General features: G+C 38.9%; 1 protein-coding gene across 5 annotated transcripts in view; it reads left to right on the top strand.

Moving 5' to 3' along the window:
* Positions 1 to 5,562: 5,562 nt before the first annotated feature.
* The window catches only part of fgf13a (fibroblast growth factor 13a), a 93,058-nt gene continuing 77,923 nt past the window's right edge, over positions 5,563 to 20,697 (top strand). For 2 of the 5 annotated variants that reach the window (XM_067519058.1, XM_067519060.1), the window contains exons 1-2: positions 5,563 to 5,803; positions 9,111 to 9,274. Coding sequence is in view for 3 of the 5 variants with exons in the window: in XM_067519055.1 (XP_067375156.1) it covers positions 9,226 to 9,274 (49 nt within the window). In the remaining 2 variants the exon portion in view is untranslated. Of the gene's footprint in view, positions 5,804 to 8,257; positions 8,827 to 9,110; positions 9,275 to 20,697 lie in introns of those variants that run through there. The other 3 variants (XM_067519054.1, XM_067519061.1, XM_067519055.1) reach the window with 2 other exon arrangements.

The raw sequence follows: 20,697 nt of genomic DNA on the forward strand, positions 1-20,697 counted from the left end.
CACACCCCACATCAATCATCATTTCCACTGGACTGGTCTGCACAAAGATGTTGCTTAATTCTGAAGAAGTTGCTCTCAGTGCCAAACAAACTCTACTGAAATTCTCTCCAGAGCTCCACTCTAACATCTGCTTATCATTGGTACCAAATGTGAGCGCCTTGGCATGGACATTGCTGGCCCAGTTGAGAGAAGCAAGGCAGGAAACTGTTACATGCTTGCCATTACAGATTATGCTACAAAATATCCATAAGTCTTTCTCCCTAAAATCTATAAAGGCAGAATGTGTTTGCTGTTTGGTGCAGTTCTTTTGCAGGGTGGGTTTCTTTTGTGCAATATTGCCCAAAGCCTGATCTTTTTCTCTCCCTTTAAACTGTTAGATAAGATGTACATTGGCCTTTCTCATTGTTGAGACAGATTTGGGAGGGAGACAGGAGGAAGGTTGGATCTGTTAACGTCATCCTATGCTGTGCGGGAGAGACCATTTCTGCTCCTCCCCAGTGCTGACAAGCTGTTGGCCAACTAGGAAGGACAATTGAAATCTTTAAGCGACACAGGCCTACTGCATACCAGGTATCAACCCCAGAGCAGTCACACTCTTGTAGAGTATTACATAAAAATCGTTTAGAGGAGTGAGTGCAACAGCTTGAAGAAAACCAGAGGTGATACTCTTTAGAAGTGGAGCCAGAAGAAGTGGATTAGCAATACTTACCATCTTTTGCTCCACTGGACCTTGATCTAGCAGATGAGACATCTTGAGACAAGCAGATTCAGGTAAGATCAATCTTTAATTCTTAAGTATACCAGGAGAATCCTGGGAGAACAAATATTGTTGAACACGACATATTTAAAGGAGGAGCCTTTCTGAGACAATTAAGATACAGGGTTTTTAAATGCCTGCTTATCACGTTTAAAGAAGATGACCTTATGTTCGTTTTGGGGATAGCTGAACCACCAAAAAGTGAGTGGTGTAACCCTGTGGTCCTAGTACCAAAAACAATGTTAGCATGATGTTCTCCATACCGAACTCATTTAATCAGTTTGACTCTTCTCCACCACAAGGAATGGATTTTTGATTTTGCTGCAGCATATTTAGAGGATGTTATGATTTATAGGACCACATGGAAGGAGCACCTGGAACATCTGCACAATGTGTTGGATCATCTCTACTCTGCCAAACTGACATGAAAATGCACCACTGTCTATTTTGCAGCAAAAAGAGTACTACCTGGTCTTCATTTGTGGAAATAGGGCGAGTCAACAAGATTCAGGCCATCAAGTCGTGTCCTCTGCCACAAATGAGAAAGCAGCTGAGATCCTTTCTAGGAATGTCAGGTTCCTACCGTTGTTTAATAATTAGTTACTCCACTAGGGCAGCTTTACTGACAGATCTAATTAGATCCCGGTGTCCAAATCAAGTCAAGTAGACCAAGGAGACAGAGGCAGTATTAAGGCAACAAGTACAAAATGTGTCCTCTTTTAGTCCAAATACAGGGCTACAGTGATGATTCTGAGAAAGGTCTTGGGACTATTCTTCTCCTGATCCACCAGAAAACTGCCACACCATTGCCCCCGTCAGCTGAAAACTGAGAGACTCTGTATTCAACAGTGCAGAAAGACTGACTGGCTATTAAGTAGGCCTTGGGCTTCTTTCAGTACTACCCGCTAGGAAGAGAATTCACCTTGGAGACAGATCATAAATCACTTCAATGGATTGAGAGAATTAAGGAGGCAAATGGGAGAATTACCAGGTGGCACCTGGTGCTGCAAACCTTCCTTTTCAATATTCGGCATGTCCCACAAAAGTATAATCCTAGATCTTCCTAGACATTGTTTATTTACATTAAATGAAGTTGACACATTTTTACACTGTCCGGTAAAACATTAAATTTGTTGTTTTTTGTTTTATAATTAATCCTTTGTTTGAGTTACTGTGGCTGTTGGGCCTGTTGGGTTGGGGGTTGGGGGGGGGGGGGAAGTTGCATTAGTTAGCTTTGATTGTCTACCCCTTGTGTGTTTTTTAGTTGAGCCTATTCCCCTGTTCCCTTGTTTCTAATTTCGCTAGGTCCGTTTTTATTAGTTTTTTGTCGTGTAGTTGCAATACTGTATGTTCCTTTCACCTCTTTTATTAGTCTGTTTATTTAATTAGATTCTTTCTTTGTACTTTTACTAGATTTATGGGTAAAATAATATGATAGGTTGTTGTTATGGGTATGCTGTCCTTGGTAAACAAATCTACGGCAGCTGAGTTTGTTAGATTTACAAAATGTAAAATGTTGAATGCCTCACCATTTTTCTCAGTAAATACATTTCCAAAGGCTCTATTGAGATGAAATATTCACCAGATGTTTATAACAACCCATGCAAACCACACATGCAAAGAAATCAAATCATAGATGTCCATAAATTAAGTTATAATTAATTTATAATAATATAATACTGTGAAATGAAACAGGGAAAAGGTATTGAAACATGGAGAAAGGGAGGTGCAAAAGGGTATGGAAAGCCAAGACACCAGCGGAACTTAGTCTTAGTTAGTGATTCAGTCAGTAATTAGAAAGAAATCCTGCCCCTTTTCTGTGCAAATGAATCAACTGGTTCAGTCCTAACTCATAGCCTGTAAAAAGTGTTTCATAACCAACGCGTCACACAAGAAATATCTCATGATGACAAAAGAGTTGCCCAAGAGCCAAGGAATTAGCAGGTACAACTGTTTAACTTCCATAACAGATCGGTAACAGTCTAGGTTAACAATTTTAAGGACCGAAATTGGTCTGTTGTTGGTCAAAGAAAAAGGAGGAAGGCGTGTTCGTAGGCAGAGAGAGAAGAGGAAAGCCAAGAGTGTAGGACTGACAGTAGGGACTTTGAATGTTCAATGTTATATCATGCAGAAAAGGAAGGTGGACATATTGTGTGTCCAGGGCTACAGGTTGAAAGCTAGCAAGGCTCAAAGCAAGGAGGATGTGAGTTAGAAGACAAGGAGAAATTCTAGAGTGAGTTAGATGAAGTGATGCAGAGCATCCAAAGAGGTGAGAGAGTGGGGACTGGTGCAGATTTAAATGGACATTTAGGTGAAGGGAACAGAGGTGATGAGAATTTGATGGGCAGGTTTGGTCTTGAGGACAGGAACCAGAATGACAGATGGTGGTAGACTTTGCAAGCTGAGGAAAAAACATGTTGAAGCAGATGATGAGACCAAAATTGAACTCTTTTGATGCCTTAATACACACAATGTTTGGAGAAATGCATCTGGTATTAGCAAACTTCATATAATTAAAGGAAGGATGAATGAAAAACATTATTGATAAAAATCTGCTGGCATCTACCAGGATGAAGAAGATAAAATGAGGGTGGACATTTCAGCAAGACAATGATCCTGAACACACACCCAAGGAAACTCTCAATTGGTTTTAGAGAACGAGAATAAAGCTGCTAGAATAGTCCAGCCAATCACAAATCACTTGAATCCAATTGAAAAATCAATGAAAAGAACCAAAGACCGGTGTTCCTAGAAGAGGCCCATGGAACTTTCAAGATTTGTTTGTGTAGAAGACTGGGCCAGAATTACACCTGAGCAATGCATGCGACTAGTTTCTCCATACAGGAGGCGTCTTAAAGCTGTTATTACCAACAAAGGCTTTGGTATGAAGTATTAAATACGTTTCAGTAAACGTGTTCAATATTTTTTCCCCGTCTCATTTCACATTATTGCACGCGTGAATTGCATGGGTTGTTACCAAAATCTGGTTAACATTTTGTGTCAATAGCACCTTTAGAAATATATTTACTGAGAAAAATGGTGACACGTTCAATACTTATTTTGCCTGGTGTATGTATTTATGTACAGTACATGACAAAAACAAAAAACCAAAACAGTTCAGTTTGCTGAGTGTGTAAGTAAGTTGATGGTACATTTTCTAGCAGAAACCCTGCCATCAGCAGACAATCTGAAGCGATTCAGGGATTTTCTGTGACATTAGTGGACACAGCCCGTGATGTGACATCAGAGGTGACAGAGTGTGAGTCAGGACTTTGTTTGTGCTGTACAAATCATGCAGGCTGCAGGGCTTTACTTTAAGCAGACTGTGCGTGAGTGTAACACTGTAGTGTGTGTGTGTGCACACGCCCTGCTGGAAAGGTCAAAGGGGTCCGCAGTGTATGGGCACAGTGGGAACCTAACCCAATGACATTTATACTCTTTAACCTTCACTCTTTATACCTCATTCCCAGCATACATTCATGTCTACATGGTTAGTCAGAGCTCCACCTCCTTCTCCTCTAGTGGAGTCATAGTGGAGTCCTTTATAAGAAGAGGTGGCTCTAGTGTTTTTGGATTTGATGAGCTGCAACTCTACTACTACTTCTACTTTGACCTAAATAATAAGTAGATAGTATAATGATCATCTGAGAAATTATAACCTTGTAAAAGTAGAATCCATGGCAGAGCCATTGTATAAAAATTTAATGAAATTGCACAGGTGTACTTAATGTTGTGGCTCATCGGTGTATGTTTTCTGTAGGATTATCCCAGCCCTGCGATAACTAATGAACTAATACAATGAAAGTGCAGTGTTTAGTTAGCTTAGTTTTGGTGGTTTAGGTTGGTTTATATCTATACATTTTATAGTTCAGTTTAAGAAGTTATTATTAGAAACAAATTGTTTGGTTGAACCCATAATGTATCACTTACTAGATCATTAAAACACCCCGATAAAGATCATGCAGCATATTTGTTTGTGAGAGAGAACACTAGTTGTTGTAGCGTGAGTGACTACAACTCTTATGAGAGTATTCGGTCATCCTTTCCCTCCCCCTTCACGTGTAACCTTCGTGACCTCTCACCTGCTGAGTGGTCAGCTCCTATTGATTCACAGTGTTCTTTACTCTGGTCCATACTAACATAACCACTATCATAAATAATATCCATGCACCCTCTCAATGCCAATGAATGATAATGAGCAGTCAGATCACATAATTTAAGAAAAGGGAATAAATCAATATAATTTTCTCTAAAAATGGGCTGCGCACTCCAAAAGGAGGACACTTAAAGTAGTGAATGGACTTTACATTACGATTTATTAACAATAAAAGAAGAAACATGGACAAGGACTTGGCTGTGGTCATTAAAATTTCTGGAAATAACAGCTGGAGATACATCTAACTGGTTCTAAATTCAAGGACAGGCAAGCCAACATTGCTAATAATTCAGCCAACTGACTACAGTATGGTTTCATGACTACAGTACGGCTTCATGACTACAGTACTGTATGTTAGATACTTGGAATCCCGTTTGAATTACTTACTTTGAGTTTATTTGTCATAATAACAGATAAACAAATAATATGAATCAAGTCAAAAAAGCCAATAGAAGATTAATGATCTGAGCCTTTGAGGTCCACTCATTGAAACAGGCCACTGTGTGCCCTAAATGTCTGAGGAAGATTTAAGCATGTGAAGAAAGTTTGAAAGGAGTCTTGTTTCTTCTAAAAATAGCAACCATATAGATCTTGTAACCCTCAACCTGCAGGTCTTCTTCCTCTGCTGCCACTGAGAACTAATGGGCGGATACGAGCAAGAGATGTGGGGCATATTGACTACAAAGATCAGACCGGTACCGAACCAGGACAACTGAATCAAAGCTGATAAAAATAACATTCACTATTATAAGTTACGACAGCACAGTGACTTTAAAAGTGAACTAGAAGACAGGAAAACAAGTACTCACACACTGTTTGGAACTGGATGGTGTGAATCCAAATAAAGGAACAGGTGCAACGTTTAGGCTTCATTTTTAAAGCAATTAAAGGTAAGGATAGTTTGAGCTTAAAAATCAATTAAGTTAATAACAAATAGTTTTTATTATTATGCAATATAACAGTATTGCCAGCAGAGTAATACTAAAACGTGTTGAGATGGATAACGTTTCCCATTCTGTGTTTGCTTTAATGCAAAAATTGCCTCAGAGTTACTTAAGTAAAGTTGCAGTAGGTAATCAGCAGAACATGCTGTCAAACAGTTTAACACAGCATGCTTGTTGATTGTTGCTGGAGGATCTGACATGCTCAGTATCTCCAAATGTTAAAGTTAAATCTTCTCCAGACTTTGTATTTTTGGGTGTTCACTTGCTGGCATAAATGCATCCCCGTGCCATCTGTGGTTTTCATTTAATTTCATTATCACAATTTTCATATTTTTGGAGAAACATATGATTATTATGAGGTAAGGAGATTTTTGTTAAGGTGGATATTGCTCTAACTTCCCTGCTGCCCCACATAGGCGTTGGCAGATGCTAAATTATTTTCAAAGTGCACTAACCAAAGATCAGTTACAAATGGCCCAATTTAATTCACAAACTGAACCAAGCTGCATTTACAATTTGGATTCCTACTCAGATTTCTGTAGTTTTTAGAGCATTATTACTGCATAATGAACAAATGCTTACTGTAGAACCTCTTTACAACATATTGCTGTAGATCTGCAATGCATCATGATCAAAATTGGTTGGCGGGGGAATTCTACAGTAAATATAATTGTACTGTGAATGACAGTGCAGTAATTTGCAGTAAAGCAGGATTTTTATTTCAGCAGTACAAACAAATTTTCCACCACACAAATTTGCTTAAAGAGCTACTGACAAGATTCCACACTTTCTTCAGTTATTTTCTTCAGAAAGGTAACCTAATATTATTTTATAAATATTTTCCAGCTGTGAGTTTGCACTGTTTTCTCTTGTCATCTCAAGAAAGCACTAGGAAAGACAAGTGGAGAGACTTTAGCTAGTGTGCAAGAAAAGTTGAAAATATGCTATCTGTCAAAATGTATTTAATAAAAACATCAGTTTGGAACATGAGTATGAATACTAGAGACATTTGTAACCACTGAGAACATTTTCACTGTTTGTAGCTGCCTGCATTTTTCTCTGGTTTAATGTGTTTTCTGAGCTTCATCCAGAGGCAGACTGCCACAAAGTTGGGTAGGTTTTTGCTAACATTAGCCTTTAGCATACAGGCAGGGGCGGGGACCACAGCCCAGTTTTAACTTTAGAGATTTATAGTCAGTCATAATAATTTATTAGAAAATTATATTTGTGTTGTATACTTGTGTTGACGGAAACTTGCAGACAGAACCTGAGGTCCAGATTTTACTGCCTAGCACTTCAAGGCTCTTCTTTCTCTGTAAGATCCCACCTTTAGACACACACTAGCTTTATGGGTCACTTCACCCAGTTCTGTTTTAAAAGCCTGTTTCTCATGCGGAATAATGCAAGTGTCCAGTTTCTAATCATATGCTCAGAACTTTGCTGTTATAGAACAGGAGTTGTGCTCTGCACATGCACTTAGAGCATTTTGATTTTAAATGCATTTTAGTATTTAGTATTGTGAACAATAATAGTCATAAAGCCATCATTGTTGCTTTGAGGTTTTTACACTAGTAACTAATTCCTATTTTTCCTTCCACTGCAGGGATGCAGGCTTCAGGCCAGGTAGAAGCATTCAGTTTAAAACCAGGACCCTCTTAAGGATAATTTATATAAGTCAATAAAACATCTGAATATTCAAAGGGTTGTTTACAGAATGAAAAACACAAAACAAAATGTTGTACCTGTGTATTATGAAATTTACAACGTCGGAATTTGAATGCAGTGATAAAATAAAAGTTAGTTTATAGTAGTCAAATATTGCTTTGATATGAAATAAAGCATCCTATTACTGTGATCATAATTACAGTACTATCATAATTACTATAATAACAATTACAGCATTGTTATTATTGCTAATAAATATTACAGTATTTTATAGGTACTGTGATTACATTTACATTAAGCTTACTGTGTTCTAGTAACTTACTTGTCGATTGCTGCCAGAAATTACTGTACATTTCATGGTTTTCTTGTTACAGTGTTCTGTTAGTGATCCCATGTTACATAACGAGTTTGTATGCAGCAAACAACCTAGAAATCACTTTAAAGTCCCTAATTGTTGCTGGCCTCTTGCAGTTTTAGTCTGTTTTTTAGTTTCATTTATTTTTACACTTTTACTTTGTAAACAAGTCAATTTTATGTATTCATTCAGATTGTGAATTGTCCTAGCAGCTACTTATATTTTTTTCTTATAGTTTTCATCTATAGCGGGTATTTGTTGTAAATCACATCTAAGTCGTGTTATGAAGTCAGAAAAACACCTGAGATCATAACAAAACAATGCGCAGGCTGCATGTGAATGGGGTAACGCATTGCTCCGCAGAGGAAAGTGGATGAGAGCAACAACAAGATGGTGAACAACATGCAGCACTGTCTCCTGCTTTAATTCATCAGCACATCCAAAACACTGCCTACACACTGACTGCATTTGTGGATTGATCAGCTCGTTTTCATCTCAGCGGTGATGCTGAAGAAAAAAGAAAAGAAAAAACAAACAAACACGCACACAAATGCCCACGGTGTGAATCGGCGCGGACGGGGGGCGCGTTGTCACGTTGTGTATCCTGTTGATTCTCCACGTCGAGCGTTTGGGGGAAACAGAGCTCGTCAGTAGGAAAAACCTCACGCAAGAAAAAAACTGGTCTTAGGAGATCCACTGGATGGCATTTCTGCCGGGGTTCGTTTGTAGATAGGACGGTCCAGTGACTTCTCTCTCTTTTTCTAAATTTTCAGCGTCGTTCGTAGACCTCTGGGAGAAAAACCCTGCGCTGCAGTCGCAGGTTTTTGTTCCTCTCTTTGTCACAGCAGAGCAGGTCGTGATTTCTGTATTCAACATAACGAGCTTCATGATGGGAACGTTTCCTTTCATCAATGTGCATTGATGTAGCAGAAAACGTGGAGGAGATAAGGTAGGTCAACGCGTGGTTTTAAAACACTGGAAAGGCTGTGCAACGAGAGACTGATTCTTGGCGTTAAATATAATCATATGGGCTGTTTGTCGTGTGGCGTGTGAGTGTCTTTAGAGAAAATGAACAACTGGATGTTTTCATTAAAGTCTAATTGATTATTACCTCGCAGCTCGAGTAGCCCACACGCTCCATTGTCTCGTTCCCTGGCCATGCGCTGACACCAAACGCTGCTGCTGTGTTATGAAAGAGAAATATAATTTAGATGAATGTTTCTGTCTTCACAGAACCCTTATCTCAGCACCTGGAACCTTTGTTTGGGGATTTCACTGAGGACAGGCAGCAATTAAAAGGATTACGATTCTTGTCTAAACCGGGAAATACACATCCAAACTGGGATCTATGAGCGGAAAAGTGGCGAAGCCTAAAGAAGACAAGGATGCTTCCAAGGGTAAGAGGCGAGCATTGCCCTGCACAAACTGATTTACCCCTAGATCACAGGCGACCGTGCACCCATTCATTCCCTGCATGGTGCTCAAATCACCCTTTGAGGTTAGACTGAAAGCCATACAGCCTATAGCAGCCATTGGATGATGAGCCATTCCCAGCACGGTGCATGTGGACACTGCTTTTTCTGATCTAGCAGTTGCTACTGTAGGCCTATACGCTGCACAATGTGTTGGTCTGAGATTACGCGCTTTACTTGTATTGACTTAGAGCCAGATGGATTAACCCTAGAATTATGTTGCAGACCTGTAGGCAACAGTGTCAGAGATTTTGCACAGAATGTTTTTTAAAGTAAACATTGGAAAGTCTAAACAAGCGAGTGATAGACCGCATTAATGTGTCACTGGCGCCCTGTTGAAATGTCCCTTTGTGTTTCTTGGTCTCATCCGCACAACGAGACGCACGTCCTCGTCACAACTGTACGATCATGACGCGCGAAGTACTTTGTGTTGCGTAGCCTGAACGACTGACCCTATGGCGTAAAATCGGGCCCTTTACATCTCAGAGGAAAATAAGTAAATTGCCTATCTATTGCCATGGAGACAGTGCGGAGACAGGGTTGCCAGAGAAACCTGGTGGGACTAATCACCGGAACCGCTCCATCTACACTGGAGATTTGCAAGACAATTTACGCACGGACACACGCACACGCATATTTGTGCCTGTTTTTTTTTTTTTAAGAAAAACAAATAACGTCAGTAAAATTGTTTCCAATCTAATGCGATTTTCCCTAAACACCAACACTATATTCCTATGTCTGCATAGCCTTTATTGGAATCAGGATTTATGGATTTATTATGCCTTAAGATATTTTTATATTGTACAAACACGACTTTCCTTTGTGTGATAACCGCATTTACACCGTGACAGCCCTTTGCTGCCTTCCTTGTTTTATTTACCTTCCAACAATTCAATCAGATCTCCTGCTCTGTTTAAGGTGCTCACAACAAATCAATAAACTTAATTGGCTTATTTTGGCAGCGCTGCTACAAGTAATGACGCGGCCCACTGGTGTTACTGTAAGTGGTACAGTAAGGATGGCTCTATAGAGACTTGACATGGCCTGAATGCAGAAACTATACTTGTTCCTTACATCAATTTGTCAATACCTGCACCATGCAAGTTATCATCCTCCAAAATTACTATGACCTATACACTATATTAGAGGCCAATTAATAATGAATAATGAACTGGCAAGATTATTACTGAGGAGGCTGCACTGATGCACACTTTGTAGGAATACATATGATAACATCTTGTTGCAGCCATGTGCCACTCGCCAAAACTAATTAATCTGGGCGAGATTTGTAACTAACAGCCATGAAAAAAGTAAAAAAACATTAAAACAATGAATAGTGTGTATAGTGTTGTGAATCGTGTCAGAGAAAAATTATCATGATGGATGTCTTGTCCTCACAATTAGGCCTCAGGAAAAATTCTGGTTGTTACAAACATTTGCTTGAAACTAATTAACACTGATATAGCTAAGAATGCTAAAGTTAATGTTTGAGTCAAATTTTACATATTGAGGATTACATTCCATAGTACTTTTATTCTTGTATTAATGATAATTGTTTGACTAAGGAACCCTTCCATCAAACTTGTCAATTTTAGAGATCGCAACAATTGTTTTGTCCTGAAACTGCAGAGCTAGTAGCTAAATCTGGCAGAGTGCATTTATTCTGTTTGTGCTTAATCCTGACCTACCTGATGACTGACAAATTAATGTAACAAACTATATAAAAATACAACAAAAGTCCATTTACAGTCTGTCATGTTTTCCAACAATACAATGAGCAAAACAAGCTGAAAAGGATCGATTTCAAGATTAACCTCCACAGCAACTTTCTCACAAGTCCCCATGGGAAAACAATGTCATGTGTGAATGGCTGACTCATTTAAGCTCTAGGGCAGCACCATTTCCAAAACTCTAAAAAAAGCTGGTGTGGCTATGCTGCCTTTCAATTTTAAAAGGAAAAAAAAATCTGCAACTCACTATATCTGCATCACTGAGAGGGTCACAAATGTGCCAGCTGCCCTCCATCAGAGACTTGAACAGCACAAAAGCAGGGAATTGCAAAGGGAAAATCAGTTCTGACCCCGTCAACGTTGGCAACCACCTGTCTCACAAATTATTTCAGATAAACAGTCCATAAAAGCTCGAACCACCTGCCACCTCAACGACTTTTTTTTCCTGCAAGCTGTTGGCCTACAGTGGAAATGGGGATATCACGTCTGTTCTGACCTGCTTGTCCAGGACAAAAGTGATATCCCCATTTCTACTCTTTTCATTTTAAATATTCAGTATCTCAGCTATCCTCCGTTTATTTACATAGAGATGGATATAGGTATTAGTCTGAAGCTGGTTATTGATTCAAAGTAATCCTTAATTGCAGTCTCTCTTAGAAAATGAATTTCACATTTAGAAACCCAAACTGTTCTCACATAATCTATAACGTTAGTTAGAAATGACAGAGAGAGAGAGAAAGAAGGGAGGTAAGATAGATGGAAAGAAGTTACTTTTCTTCAAATAAAATGAGACTGAATTTAATGTATTTCCTCTATGTTGGTCCCCAAAACTGTCATGCCGTTAGAACTGTCAAACATAATGGGTTATTTTCTTGTGGTTGACAAGTATGTGATTTTTGACAGTAATCTAAGTCAGAAAATCTAATGTTCACCCTGTAGTGAAAACATGAAAACAGAGAAGGTGCAGAGAGAGAGAGAGAGAGACCGAGAGAGAGCGACAGATATGTTGTGGGGTAGAAGAACGTAGTGTGTACAAGAGCTCCAATATCAACACCAGTGAATCACGTTGTGTAAGTTTCCCCATGTCCTTGTGAACATAAGTGGTCCAGACAAATTGATGTGTCAAAGCATGACATGCACATACTCTCAACATTGCAACTTTCTAGAGCCTAAAAGCTCAACTGCATGAACTCCTGCTTATACCCATTAACATTTCTGCATTGATTCCATGTGCATCGGTTCTGCAGACATTTCTAGCCCTGCCTAACACAATATAAAAAAGCTCCATCACATATATGGTTTCAGTTTGAAAAAGCCAACGTGTATAGTTTTAATTCAGTTTTTATATATATATATATATATATATATATATATATATATATATATATATATATATATATATATATATATATATATATATATATATATATATATATATATATAGCAGTTCATAAAATCCACAATCAGAAATTTAACTGCACTTCTGACTCTTCTCACACTTCATCTTAGTGCCATGCATTGATAGACTCTTCCCTTAAGTGCCAACTTGTGAATTCATGACTGTCTCGAATTGCAGGTCCGAGTAAAGCAGAAGGCACAAGTCTTGCATATTTACAGCCAGATTAATTCAAGGCAAGGCCAGCCACAGAACTGAATCAATATACACGCTGAGAGGAGTTTGGAGCTGCTTCATTAATCACAGTGCAGGCAGCTCTGTCTCCCCTATTGACACCTGCTCTAATCTCATCAGCAAAACCACAAGTTCTCTTTAGTCATTAGGATGTTTCAATCTAATGTCTGACTTTCTGAGAAGCTCGTTTAAACAGTGTGTGGTCAAGGGAGGATTTGGCTATTGTGTAATTATTATATTAAAAGCAGTCAACTGTCAGGGTTTAATATTTATTTATTTTTTGTTTGTGAATAAAATATATGTCCAGTGGCTGAGTAAATACAACTTACAACGGCAAAGTTACAAAGTTTTTTGCAGTGATCAGCAGTCAGTGTACACACAGTGGGATGCAGATTACAGCAGTACAGAGTGTACAATTTCACAGACATTCACATTCAGTGTGTATGAGCTCAACTGGTATAGTGCAGGAGATTTTCACATGAGGGTCCTCAAATTCTAATCCCACGGCTTTAGCAAATGATTCCAAATAAATCTTGAACCCAGCAAGCTCACAGGATTTTCTGCTCTTGACAGTGTCAGCTTAAAATATTTTTTCTCTAACCTATTAGTACAAAATTCTGTTTAGTTTAATGTTTTTAATTTCTATTAATCCTAATGACCCTACAATTTAAAAAGTAAACATTTCAGTCTAAAACTTGCCACAGTATGTAATATGTCATGTTTTACTAATATACATTACAAAGAAACAGAAATGCGAAATATTCTCATTAAGTCAGTCAAAACAGGTACATTTTGCTAATAGGTTTACGTTAAGCAAAAAGCCATAACAGTAATTTACAGTAAAAGTCAACACCTATATTCCTTTTAATATATCCAATGCAACAAAAGCTGATAAAAAATGGGCTTTGTTAGGAGATGTTCTGCTGGAAGTATTTGAGGTGTCAGGGTGGTGGAGTTGTTCCCTGTCAGATGCTTTCCTGGTACTGACGCAGATCTGGCCACACTGCCTGGAGGAAACTGGCTCGCCTCGCATCAGAGATCTGTCAGTCTCCATTGCTGACTTGTGCACTGATCGCTGTTTGGGAATGTTCAGAGACCGTCTCTTCAATTCCTCTGTCAGCTTAGGTTTCTGAGTGACACAGGGTGCCTTGTGATTGGTGCACGGGCTTCTGGTACCCAGTCTGTTGTGTACTCTGGGATTGTGTGCAGCTTGTTTCTTTGAGAAGAAAGTTTTTGTTTCAGGTAGTTCAACTACATAATTGGAGTCGCTAAAGTTAGAAGTAGATAGTTATTTATCAATCAGTGGTTAAATATATTTGTTACATATCCACTCAAAGCACCCTTCCTATGCTTTTAATTTCTCTACTTTGAAATGGAGTCACACTCCATCTGACATCATCACTGCCAGAAGGGTTCTGCCCCTAAAATACCTTACTGTTCTGGTGCATTAGTCAGCTTGCACCGGTAATCCACAGAGCTGCACGTCTTCTGAGGTGAATGGCTTTGCGAGCTGTCTCCCTCATTGCGTACTCGAACATGCCTGCCTCTGGGTGTAATTTACCGGGTCACGGTACCAGTGAAACCATGCCACTGGTATACCTGAACGGTATTTGTGAATTGTTTTACCCTTGCTCAATTTTATTCTGAGTCATCTTTATTTCCTTGTCATTTCTTGATATGGAATAAACCAATGTTATGTTGGTCTAGCCATTTGGTTTCCGCTCTAAATACTAAAAAGGGACTAAAAGGTTTTAATCCTTGTTTATAATATGGCCATTAATCTTAAAACATCTGCCTCTGTGATGAATCTTGTTTCCCAAACATTAGAACACATGGACACAATAGCAGATGCAGTTTCCTAAATCAGTATTTCAACCCATTAAAAAAAGTTTCTCTTTAGAGCCTGCTTCAGACTTGTATGTGGTTTCCTGACACTGAACATCATGATATTTAGCTCTTGATTATATTCTCATCTCTACACCTGCATTCTTTCATCAAAATAATGGCACAGATCTGAACTCTGACAAATAGGTGTGAGGTTATCTAGTACCTTTGGATTTTGGATTACTGCAGTTTTACCTTCAGAAATGCACTCCATGCAACTGTAGTTAATCCCATCTGAAGATAATCCCCCATAATTGTGGTTGTGTGTTAAACTGCCCCGATTACAACAAATAATGTCTATGAAGAGGGCCAGGAACTGACATATTTCAGAATACGATAATAGTGTTTTAATCTAACATTTAAAAGTATGTAGGATAAGGCTTTAATCTGGCAACAGCTTTATGGTAACTACTTTTTTTTTTTTTTTAATTAATTCTAATACCTAGTAGTTGAGTCCCCATAGGTGTATGACAACCCAACTCTGAGCGCTAATGGGTTCACTGCAGATCAAATGCTGTTAGTCCATCTGAGATGAAGGCAAGAGCTCATCTGTTAAACTGAGCATGTAGCAGCACTGACTCATTTGTCTGTAAGCCTCCACACCATTCTGAGCTCACTTTCACACTATGTACTGTATATGCCACGTGCGGTGTTTCATTTATTTGAGAGTAAAGCAGCAGTGAAGGTCTGAGGCTCGTCAAGTGGTTGTTTTTGTGAAGGCATATGTGGTTCTGTCCATAACAAGTCCTTCCAGGAAATGTCATCATGATTGGGACAGAGTTCTACAGTATGTTTTTGATAACAAACTGCAAACACATATATGTGAACCCAGATTTAGACATGTATTGTTTATAATTTTTCAATTCATTTTTTTCCATGCACAACTGCATTATAAATAGCACTACAACAGAACATGTATGACACAGTAAGGAGCTATTGCTGGCTTTAGGGGCACAATGAGGTCACAGAAGCAATTATCGTATCCCAAGGTTACCGTAGAAACCATGAATCGCTGTCGTCATCCAAGACAGGCTGCACAGAGCCTAGTGGGATTAGAGCAGCCTCAAGTAGAATTATTGTGAGATAAAGATTGAAGAGGGGGGTGTTTCCTGTTCAGAGTGACACTGGTGAAATATTTCAGAGCCAAGTCAAGGTCTCAAAATCAAGCAGTGCTCAGAGGTTTTATGGCCTGAGAGATTCTGTATTTTAAAATCACACTCAGGATTAATAGATGTTCTGGACAACTAATTAAAGTTGGTAAAAATGATGAAGGGGATTAAGCAAGGTAAGAAAGGGAGCCAATAGAGCTAGATCAGTGGCAATAAACAGACCTGCACTATACAGGCTGAAACAGAGCAGGTAAGAGAGACAGGGTTATTTAGAGAAAATGGTTCAGTCTGGCTGGATCAGAATTCTGATTACTGATTTGCAGGTTCCTATGTTTGAGAAAGGCTGATGATTCACCAGGACGACAGCACAACAGCAGAGCACCACTTTTTCCACACACTTGCAGAGAACTGTTAACAAGATTGCCCGCTTCCTTCTCCCCTTCCATCTTATACATCTTTTCTCTAGCAAGTTACAAACAGGGCTTCACCTTCAGTTTGCATCAATGCTCTACCTCTGCAGGGTTTACTGACTAGAAGAAAAAACATCCATGCAGAGAGTGGAGGAGAGTTTCTGAGCTGACCTGATTCACTGGTAGATTGGGGAAGATGAAGGCATTTGTAAGAGTCTGGTAATGGCTTTATGAAGCTTGATCCATTTTTTGTTTTAATGAATGAGGCTCTACCCATGTCAAAAATGCCCAGCTATACTTTAAATTGTTAAAAACTGTTCCTCAATGCATAGCATTAAGCATAAGTGAAGGCTTTAGCAGCACACAAAAATCAAAACTTAATTAATTGATTATATCCACACTGACAATGAGCAGTAAGCAGAAAAGGGCTGGATTTAAAAATAGGTGTTTTGCATTTTGAAAAACACTGTGCCAGTGCATCAGATTTTGAAAGAGCTGCTGTTGGCAGAGGACTGCATTCGACTTTTGATTTTAGTTTTTCTCCATATCATAGCCTCCTGTGTGGTAAATGTTCTATAATTTATAGTGGCTTACACTTCTGGACATGAACCTCTTCCCCATAATTTTGTTGCTTACACCAAATAGTTGCATTTGAAAGTCATTCACAAAGGAGATCAGGTTTAATGTTGCTATGTAACTAGCTGGTGAGTTGAGAAGATGTATTTGCTGTGTTACAGGAGTTGAAAGTGTCTGGAAGCTTAAGCAGTTTTGGTTATTTATCATTAATGAAGGTGCAGCATATTCTGGAGGTTAATGCCATTGACTACATTAATCTTTGTGTTGAAATAACAGACAGCCAAAAGAGTAAAGGCTGAGTGTCCAAACAAAATGTGCACTTGTTGAAGCTTCCAGCTGGAGGAAGGGTTGACACAAACTAAATACTGGTGTGGATTAGGTCTGTATTGAAGACAGGAGAAATTACTGACACTGTTAGAGACCACCGAAATCCTATTAAGACTAAAACACAGATACTGAGAAAGGGACAAAAGAAACAATTGCAAATAATTTAAATTACATATATAGTTTGTGCTGTATAGATTCACATCCTTGGGCTACATTAAATAACTAAAATGACCAGGGCACTTGGTACTTGCTTTTCTTGAGCTAGAATATAAGAGATGATATATAGCACAAAGCAATTAGTACAATTCCTCAGAGATGTCTCATTCATTCAGCATTGATTAGGACAAAGAATGTAAGGGTAATACACATTTGGAACAAAATATCCACTAGGGAGAAGAAGATAAAAGAAATTTAGACAAAATGGGGGATAGTTAAAATCACCACAAAGTAGTAAATGTAAAAGTTTGAAATAAAACGTGGGTATGCGCCTTTGTATGCGTTTGTCTAGTAATATTTTAGTACTCACTTTGTGAAAATGATGAAGCAAGTGTTAAATGCGAGTGGGCCTTCTGTTTCGAGGACGTGAGAAAGAATGGGGAAGAGAGACATTGTTAAGATGACTGCTAAATATAGCAACGATCCTTCACTAGTCCCTGAAGCCAATTTTACAGAGTCTGGAGCAGTGCACATCATGGCTGCGCCTGCCTCCTTCTCATCAGGGAGACATCATTTACATAATGAGACGCTACCACGGCAACAAAGCCCCAGTAAGCACGGGGGTCTTCAGTCATGGGGGGTGGGTACCAAGATGCCTTCCTAACATGTGCTTCTGATGTGCTGAGGGCTGCATCGCTGCGAATACCGTCACATTACGCACACACGCAAACATACGCTCAGAGCCAAAGAAAGGGAGTCCATGTGGAGGAACAACAGGGTGGGAAAGCAACAGTAAATGAGTGGTCCTCTGAGACAGTGTTGGTGGAAGGGTTGGTGAAGTGTGGTTTGTGTTGCGATATCCTTTTTTGGTGGATCTGCCTTCCTCTAAATGCCAGACTGGGTTGAGAGGCATAGAAATACATATACATATACACATATACATAAAATACAGTATGTGTGTTGAAACCAGTAGCAACAGAGATATTGATAGCACTGTGAATGGACACACACAGTATTTAAGAGTTAAATGGCTTGTACTGTAGCACCTCTGCATTCTAATTTACTGATGCGGTTCTCAGGATTAATTAGTATTTCTGCCTCAGAAGACCAAAACCTTGCAGTTTTAGTATGTTCATACAGACTACTCACAATACAAGACACAAAGATACAATACAACCACTGTTTATACCACTGTTCATTATAAAAGTCGTTTATAGATTTTACACTAAATATAGTTTCCTGTCCAAATAAATTGACGGAAAAAAAGAGTTAATGCTGAGAGAAAAAAATAAGCGGTTTTTGTCCACACATTTTGCTACCAAAACCTCTTTCTACTGACCACAAAGGGACAGAAAATCTTTCATACGGTGAACAAGACATAGATTCTTTACCTTGGACTTGTATTTGCTCATTTATTATTAAGACCAGCCGCCAGGGGCCAAAACAATGAAACTCAGAAAACCTAGAAAGATTTCTGTAGTATGACTTTTGTAGGCAAAAATGACAGGACTCAAATTTAAGCAGATTAGCTCTAAAATTAGATAGATATCAAAATAGTACAGAGTCAGCTTTGTTAAGGGTTTATAATGATATTCTTTATCTGGTGATGCAGGTAATCCTGCTGTGTTGGTAATTCTGAATCTTACAGGTGCCTTTGATACTGTGGATCATGCAGTCCTCATCTCTGGCCTTCCTCAGCGTGTAGGTAGCCACAGCACTTGGCCTGGAACCAGCACGCCAATTTAGCCAGTAGGAAGTTTTCTGTAACGATAGGAAACACATCCTCTTCCTGTGCTGCAGGGTTCCATTCTTGGTCCTTTCCTTTTTTCGCTCTATAAGCTCCCACTGGGGTCAGTCATCCGCAAAGCACAAACACTCCTTCCACTGTTACGCAGATGATTGGCAAATCTATTTGTCAGTCAAATGTAGCCAAATGTAGATAATCCAGTGTTTATCTGTTTGGATGATGTAAAGCTGTGGCTGTCATAACCATAATCATATTGTTTTTAACTTACTTTTATGTATTTATGTTTTTTGTAATTGCTTGCTTAGATATTCTGTTTATCTGTTTTAAAGCACTTTGGTCAACTCCTGGTTGATTTAAAGCACTATATAAATAAAGATGAAATTGAATGGAATTTATATTTTACTGCAAAAGCTATACCAGTAATAATATGATTTACTTAAATAAATGTACTTTTATTAGCCCTGCTACCTATCATATGATGTAAATTCTACACACCGTATACAAACTGAAGAACTAAAATATAAACCTCACAGAATGACACTGTTATAGGCCGAGTTTGCAACTATACCTGATTTTGTAGGAATGGCTGAAAAAGGTTTAAACAAATACTCTGATGTTGCTGCGGTTCCACTAACCTGACAGTAGCTTAACCTTGTAGTCAGTAAACCTTCAGCCAGACCACTATGATTCAGTTTTCATACCTGACTTTTCTCTTTGTTTTGTCAGATGTCATCAGAGATTCTATGTGGTGAATGATCACATCATTTTCAATATAATTAGAGGAGACAAGTCTCTGGCTACACTGCAGTACAGAGAGGAAGATAAAGAGGAGGAGAGGGAAGCAAAGGGACAAAGAGAGGGTGCGTGTGAAAGGGAGTGGGAGAGATGGCAGTCAGTGATCTAACAGTAATCCATAACAGCAGAACTGGCTACCATAAAGTAGACAAAGAGTGCTGTAGGCGAGATGAAAAGGTTACATGAAAAGATGACTAAATATCTCACAATTGCTTAAAGGTTACAGTAGAAAATTAGGACAGAGACAAAGTTAAATTGCTTCTGTTCTTTCACTTACTGTGGTTCCTGGATTAATACCTGCCTTAGTAATTGTTGTGCTTTAGTTTTGGATTCCAGTTATATTTTATTCTATCCGCCGACTGCCCAAAAGAACAGTGGAGCATGGCACGTCTAAATTAAGTACTGCATATTAGTTGTGAACAGCTGATCTTTGTTTTTCTGACCTTTACGCCATGTCTTCACATTTGGTCTGCCATACAATCCAGTGATCAGTTGTTCTCTCAAGCTTTGGATGTGTGCTTCTGTGAAAAATGACGTACGACAATATGAGCACGTCACTTGTATTATTCGCCAAAAACAATTAATAATATGCATTACTGTTTGCTGACATCGAGTGGCTGTAGTGAATGTATCACGTTTTATTTGGACTGTGAAACAACTGATAGCCATCTTTAGTGCCCAACTCTAACCTAACACCCGATATTTTTTTCCAACCCTTAGGAAACGGCTGTTAGCACAGTTTAAATCCTGAATTTCTGAATGTTTAGAGCAAAAAAAAGAAAACAAAAAAACAAAAACTGGCCCCGGTTTTGGCTTCATTGGAAGCAGCCACTTCATTGGCTGTTGCCAAAAGGGTGCTTTTTTAACAGAAGCCTGCCTCTCTACGTGGTGGCATTATATCAACAAATGGCTCATTGGGTTGTATTAGATGGAGAGTGGAGACAAAATACCTATATGGGTGTTAAGGTTTGAGGATGTTGCGAG

This window comes from Channa argus, chromosome 10, assembly GCF_033026475.1.
Source record: "Channa argus isolate prfri chromosome 10, Channa argus male v1.0, whole genome shotgun sequence".
Lineage (NCBI taxonomy): Eukaryota > Metazoa > Chordata > Actinopteri > Anabantiformes > Channidae > Channa > Channa argus.